Here is a 7500-nt window from a genome sequence, read left to right as displayed (position 1 = left end):
ATAAATATTTGCCTCTTTGGCTCCTCTCTGTATGTGTTATTCATGTTAAGTATAGGCATAAAAGCACCTCTTCATTAATATCTTCTCTTTTTTATCCAGAAGTAATGATGAAATTACCTGTCTCTGTGTAATTCTGAAATTATTTCTTGTTTGCTGTGGAAAAAAAGGAAAAATAGGAAAGAAGAATGTAAATGTAACCATTGAAAGATGAATGAATAAATGGACTAAATCCTATCTTCTTTTGACAGACATTTATTGAGGAAGGTTCACTAGAGCGATCCTCCCTTATGCCAGGGCAAGGGGGCATATAATGTCACACTAAGCAGGGTTCCCCCCTTGGCAGGCATCTGTGCCATCTGGATAGGAATGTTGGGATGGCCACAACTAGAGTGGAGGTGGAATGTGGTAGTGAGGTGTTGATATCCCCCACACATGATTGAAACATTGCTCTAATGACAGACAGGGTTACAGCTCTTAGCTTGTGTGTTTATAGTCATGGATTGGGAGATCCCATCATGCCAGAGAGCCTAAAGCAGGTTTTTTTATCTTGTCATCTTTCCCTTAGATAGTAACAAAAATGGTATTTTGAATTAGTAGTATTATATAGTATGTTGTCATTTATAGTAGTGATATATTCTTATTGCTGTTTATGATTACAGTAAAGTTTTGAAGAATTAGTAAGTTGAATAGAAATAATGAATCTCTTGTGAAGTGCTCATAATGGCAAGTCGTTATATACCCACATGCCACTGTCAAAACTATACATTTTATCAAAATTTAGGTGGTCACTCTTTATGGAAAATTAATCTTTTCTTTTAATGAATTATCATTTTTCAGACACCAGGTAGATGTTTTTTCTTGTATATATATGTATATATAACCAACTTGCTCATGGCTCTTTAACATGTTGGGACTTGGAGAACAATATCAGATTTTATTTTGTTCATTTTCAGTTAGTTACAAAGAAAGCATCCTGATAATTGTTTTTCAAATTAGGTGTAGGATATGATTAGTCGGGGAAGGAGATGCTACTTTTTGATAATTTGACATATATATTTATATATTTATATATGTTCATGTATATTTATATATTTATATATATGTGTGTGTGTGTGTGTGTGTTTGTATGTATGTATATATATGTATATATATGTGTATATATATATATATATATGTATATATATATGTTTATATATATATATATGTATACATATATATATATATGTGTATGTATATATATGTGTATGTATATATATATATATATATATATATATATATATATATATATATATATATATATATATTTCATTTGTGTATATATACATAGGTATGTATGTATTTATATGTATATGTATACCTATACCTATATATATATATATATATATATATATATATATATATATATATATATATATATATATAATATATATTTCATTTGTGTATATATACATAGGTATGTATGTATTTATATGTATATGTATACCTATATATATATATATATATATATATATATATATATATATATATATATATATATATGCTGACATAATATATATATTATACAAATATACAATACATATGTATATTTAAGATATAATATATATGTATGTTTGAATCATATTTGACACTCACTGTGACGTAAAGCATCCTGCAAGCTTTCTTTTTCTTTTCTTCTTTTTTTTTCTTTTTTTTTTTTAGCCTCACAAAGATGATTTGCTGGAGTAATGCTTGACTTTTCACATGAGTGTAATGTATGTAGTACAGTGACTTGCTCCTGCCCTGTTTAGTACAAAGGTGTCAGAGACCATAAAGTGTGCAGGCAGGGAACATATTACATACACCATGACTTAGTTCACGTTTTTTCTCATTTGTGTCTTTCTGTTTCATGTGGACCAAAAGGCAGAGGTAATATACTAAATATAATGGACATATTGTATCTAATCTGTAGTTTGTATGAAGCAATAGACAAAGGGGAAAATGGTTCCCTCTTTTCTCTCTATCTCTCTTCTTTTTTTTCTGGGTAGCTATATAAATTAGCAGATTTTTGCACCCATGAACCAAAACAAATAAGATAAAAACAAGAAGAAAAATCACAAATAGAATTACTACACTGCAAAGTTAACTGAATATACAGTACCCAAGTAATTGTTCTGTTGATAGTGCTCGTGGCTTTGATTATTTCTTCTCTTGATTCCTGTCTCTTTTTTTTTTTAAATGTTGAGTTTTTGGTAACCTCCAAAAAGTCATCAATTCATGGAAGTTCACCTCCGGCCATTGCAGGAATTTGGTATCAGCATCTCAAGACGGCAAGCTCATAGTATGGGACAGTTATACTACAAACAAGGTGCATGCCATTCCCCTCCGGTCCAGCTGGGTCATGACCTGTGCCTATGCTCCCTCGGGCAGTTACGTTGCCTGCGGTGGCCTTGATAATATCTGTTCTATATACAAGTGAGTAATTCTGGTGTTTCTGTAGGGTTTTCAGACCAAATGTACAGTTGTCAGTAATAGCAAGTAAAATTATAAATAAGATAGGTTGTCATATATATTTTTTTCTTTCTTACTTTCTTTTTTACTTAGGACTATGCAAATGAATATAATAGCAGAGGCCCTCCATCATTAATAAATGAATATTTCAATATTTGAAGAAGAAAAAAATCATGAAAAGCATTTACTTCAAATATAAACTTGAACTGTAATTTTGCTATGTATTAAATGTTTGTTTTTTCCAACAGCCTAAAGACAAGAGAAGGCAATGTGAGAGTGAGTAGGGAGTTGCCTGGTCACACTGGTTATCTAAGTTGCTGTCGATTCCTAGACGACAACCAAATAGTCACAAGTTCTGGAGATATGACCTGGTAAGTAATATTTTTATCATTGTTGGCAAACAAGTCATCTTTAATAGTTGTCTGTATTCTTTAAATGTTCTCATATGCTGAATATAAGGAAATCATGTCTTTTGCCCTTCTATTTTTCAATTATTATTTTTTTACACTTTTTGCATAATACCTTCAAAGAAAGAAGCTGATGAGGTATGATGGTTATTTTGTAGAAATTAGATGTATATTCCATATTGCCATAGATTTACAAAAATTATTGTATCATTTTGTACTCCTTAGAGTGACAAATAAATGGACATTTAACTTGAGCTTTTAGTGAAAAGAAAAATAAGTTTTGCCAAGAGATTTAGTAGAGTTGCATATTATTAGATATTTATGCAAAATTTGCTTCACTTATACCTGTAATTTGATCATTGTACATCAGCTTTATTGCTAATGATTTATTGTAACTGCAATTGTACAACCGGAAATCTGAATGTCTTGAAGGCAATGATAGTTTCATTTCATATGATAATTCTTTACAATCTGAGAAAGATAAAATACCAAACACCATACATTTAATTAACTGTCTTGTGTTTCCTCTAAGCACTAATGCCAATCCCCATTTTACAGTGCCCTCTGGGATATAGAGACGGGTCAGCAATGCACACAATTCACGGGCCATACAGGGGATGTGATGTCCCTGTCCCTGTCACCCAATATGAACACATTCACATCAGGTGCCTGTGATGCATCTGCTAAGCTATGGGACATTCGTGATGGGATGTGCCGGCAGACCTTCCCAGGACACGAATCAGACATCAATGCTGTAACAGTAAGTAACAGTGAAGCATTTGGTTTTCATAGAATGATCCCATCTTGTAAGGATGTCTGGATGTCTATTTAGGTGTGATTATGATTGACTGTATTAATGATTGATTGTTACTCAAATGTAATCTTTGTTATATGTGTAAATATATGTGTATATCTAATTGTATCTTCCCCTCTTCAGTTCTTCCCCAATGGGCATGCATTTGCCACGGGATCAGATGATGCCACGTGCCGCCTATTTGACATTCGTGCAGACCAGGAGCTTGCCATGTACTCTCATGACAACATTATTTGTGGCATCACCTCAGTGGCATTCAGCAAGTCTGGCAGACTCCTGCTGGCTGGTTACGATGACTTTAATTGTAACGTTTGGGACTCTATGAGGACAGAGAGAGCTGGTAAGTATGGCTATATGCCTTACCAAAAAGGAATTTTGTTGGCAGTATTTGTGATTAATTTTTAATAAATTGACAGATATTAGCTGATGTTTAATGCATTGGTTATTATTCACAGGTCTAAGATTTAGAGCATCTAAGCTGCTGTTTGAATAGAATTATATATTTTATACAACTTTTTATATGAATCCTTAAGGATTAAAATATATAGACTAGATAACTGTGTTGTCACCTTATTTTCTTCTTCAAGACCATCTTATGTCAATGAAGTTTCAATTATATTGTTATGTTTTCAGGTGTTCTGGCGGGCCATGACAACCGCGTCAGTTGCCTGGGTGTTACAGAAGATGGCATGGCAGTGGCCACAGGCTCATGGGATAGCTTCCTCAAGATCTGGAACTAAGCTTGTCATGCCACCACCACTCCAGTATCAACAGCAGTATCTTCCCAAGGAACCAAATTCCCTCTAGGATACACAGTCATGAAGCTTGGTGTTTGCATGCCTGCGTGTGTGTCTGTGCAGCCCACGCTTATGGTAACACCACTCTTTGCTTCATAGCCACCATTGATGTGGGTCACTTAAGTAGTTGTGTACCGAGTGAGCATGCTTGCTGGACCTGAGTGGATCTTTCCTTTTCATTTTTTGATATGGAAAAAAATTAAATGAGTGTAAATGAGGTAGTGAGAGTTATAAATGTAATGGGAGAACATAAATACATTACAAGAGGCCCATGGGTTAGTGGACACAAGTGCATCTAGCACAACACTAAGACAAGTTGGATCATCAAGCAAGAAATGGGGCAAATCCACCAGTGCAATGTGTCCCCCAGCCCACGGGCCCTCATGGCTGTGACCCAACGATGGTGGCGACAGCACACACGCAGAAGCCAAGGTGGCGCTGGCCCTTTTGTAGCCAGCTCGAGGATGGTGAGGATGATCACAAGCATCACACCAGTGGTGGGGGATGCTGACTTCCTACTGGGATCAGCACTCGCCCACCATTCTCTTCCTTTGATGTCTAGTCAGCCTGAAGGAGTTGCTGCATGACTTTGATGCTGAGTGTTTCCGTGGAAGCGGCGGTGGCCAGCGAGTGATCCCTGGCCCCCTGTGTTTGAGCAGGTGGGTGCCGGCACACCTCCCAGCCGGTGCCTGGCAGGTCCTGTGGTGGCTGTGGTGGGTATCCAGGATATCCTGGGGCTGCCACACCTCCCACCCTCCTGCTCCTTCTGCTGCTGCTGCTGCTGCTTGCCACGCGGATGACAGAAGACTGCACCTGTATTGTCCAGGCCTGAAGCTCAGGTCAGGGCTAAAGGGGTAAGCCCAGGTGAACGCTATGGTAATGTGTTCATAATGCCTTAAGGCAACCTCTACACTCCCTCGTGTCAGTGTGGAGAAAAGTGAGGTGCTTGAGTAAGACAAAATTTTGTCATGTTCCCTGCTCCACTGCTGCTTCTTGCGCGCATGTTCTGCTCTTGTCAGGCCAAGCACCCATTGATGGATTCATCTAACAGGGGAATGCTATTATCCTTATTGGGACCACGTGGTGATAGTGTAAAATTGGAATCGTTCAGAGAAGCTGAAATCTTTGATACAGTTACCCTTCCTGCATATGATTATGAGCGTGCACTTAGATTTTGGATTTAAGTGCCATTTTCATGGTGACCTCAACTGCCAATGTAGTTTTAATTTGGGCAATTATTAGTTAGATAATGAACATTTGTACTCCCTTAAGCTAATCCAAATCTGAAAATCAATCATATTGCTTTATTCAGTCTTCTTAAGATGGTAATCAGTGAAATATTTCCATGATAGCTTGTTGCATTAGTGTAGCCCCAAAGCTAAAGTTATCTCTTTGATGAAAAGAAACCTTGCATTGAACTCCCCAAGCCGGAGCACATCACATTACTATCAGTGTTTGTTGGTATCTGTATTTGATTATTTTGAGTTATTTTCATGCATTTATTTCTATTGTAGTAAACATCTGTGATGCCAAATGTGCTGAATGGCAGTCAAAAAGTCTAGATGGAATGTGTGTTGACAAGATTACTGAAAAGAAAATCTGAATGACTTTAATTGACAAATTGCTCAGATTGCATATATGTAGAATGTGATGCAGGTTCATAGATTATCTTCCCCTCAGAGAGCAGAGTGCTGCTATGAAATGGAAAAGGATTAGAATACAATGTAGTTCTATTTTTTACCCCATTGGAATAAACCTTTTATGTTAAAATGGTTTAAAAAGTGGAGGGGAAGTGCTCCTAGGTATGTCCACCGACTCAAAGAGCGTAAAATATTTTCCAAGTTACGCACAACTATTAGTAAGGGAAAAGAAAAAAAAAGCACAAAAGGGTAATTTTCATGATTAAATCAGTGACATTGGTGGACACAAAGAACAATCCTAGCTCAATTCTGCTGCTGTAATTATTTTTTTTTTCCTATACCTCCTGTGTGTCAGAACCCAATCAGCTGCAGCTTTCTCTGTACCCCATAGAACCTTTTTAATTTTGCCCTGCTCCCAATTTCCTTTTGTGGCTGCCCGAATTCCCCTACATGTCACAAGAAAGCAAAGCTTTGTTGTGCGTACGTTCAATGATTGCTGAACCAAACAATTTGAACACAAATATCAGCATTTCAGGTTACCTGTAAGAAAGTTTCATTAATTATTTATCCCTTCATTTTATGTTGATTAATTGTGTATGATTATTTTGCCAATCGGTGAGTGTCCGGCCTCAGCCCTATCGGCGGTACCGAACAAGACCAGACAAACAGGTACTGAGACCTGGATTTGTCCCTGCTCTCTCCACCACCCGGAAGCTCATAGAACAGCCAAACAATTTCTTAGTGACCATCTTTAAGAAATGCAAGGGCTCAGGGCTGTTCTATGGCCCTCTGGCTGTGGGTGGGAGCCTGTTTGGGATGGGTTTGTGTGGTCAGTCGGCGACGGGGTGCTAGTATGAGTGTCTTCCGTACACCCCAGGGGCACCTTCTGCTTAAGTTGCTGCTTCCCGTGCCCCTGTGTTGTGTGTGTGTGAGAGGTGGTGGCCTCTGCCCACCAGCCACCCCCAGTTCCCTGCCCAGTGCCCTTGGAGTACGGTGCAGGACTCATGCTGGCACCCAGCCCCGCGGTATCGTCTTCAGGGACTTTCAAGTGAGGCCACACACTCACTTGTATGTCCAAGTTTCTAATAAAGAATAATGGTAGTAGTTTTTTCTCAGCCAAAAACATGTGTAAAGATAAAGTATAAATAGTAGTCAGATTTTAAAACCCTTTTCCGGGAGTGTGAAGTGTCAATTGTAGCATTATAATTCCATAACTGTAATGATACTAAGCCAAATGGAACCCTCTCTCCAAGGACAGCGCCCTATCCAGGAGACGCCAGCAGGCGGGCGCGGTGGTGGAGGGCGGGGTGAGGCCAGTAGCAGCAACAGCGTGGCGGGGGCCGGGGAGCCGCTCA

The 7500-nt window shown here is 38.0% G+C and overlaps 1 protein-coding gene across 1 annotated transcript in view; it reads left to right on the top strand.

The window, feature by feature from the left end:
- Positions 1-1393: 1393 nt before the first annotated feature.
- The window catches only part of Gbeta13F (guanine nucleotide-binding protein subunit beta-1), a 6678-nt gene continuing 571 nt past the window's right edge, over positions 1394-7500 (top strand). Inside the window, exons 1-5 of the mRNA XM_086546095.1 lie at positions 1394-2451; positions 2736-2858; positions 3453-3654; positions 3832-4048; positions 4342-7500. The exon at positions 4342-7500 is cut by the window's right edge and continues 571 nt beyond it. Coding sequence (XP_086402221.1) covers positions 2378-2451; positions 2736-2858; positions 3453-3654; positions 3832-4048; positions 4342-4448 — 723 coding nt within the window. The 5' untranslated portion in view covers positions 1394-2377 and the 3' untranslated portion in view covers positions 4449-7500. The remainder of the gene's footprint in view (positions 2452-2735; positions 2859-3452; positions 3655-3831; positions 4049-4341) is intronic.

The sequence above is a fragment of the Penaeus japonicus genome, unplaced genomic scaffold (genome assembly GCF_977035675.1).
Source record: "Penaeus japonicus unplaced genomic scaffold, GWHDUDI00000001_assembly GWHDUDI00000017, whole genome shotgun sequence".
NCBI classification, from domain to species: domain Eukaryota; kingdom Metazoa; phylum Arthropoda; class Malacostraca; order Decapoda; family Penaeidae; genus Penaeus; species Penaeus japonicus.
Note: the sequence above shows the minus strand (reverse complement) of the source record. Positions and strands in the feature narration are given on the sequence as shown.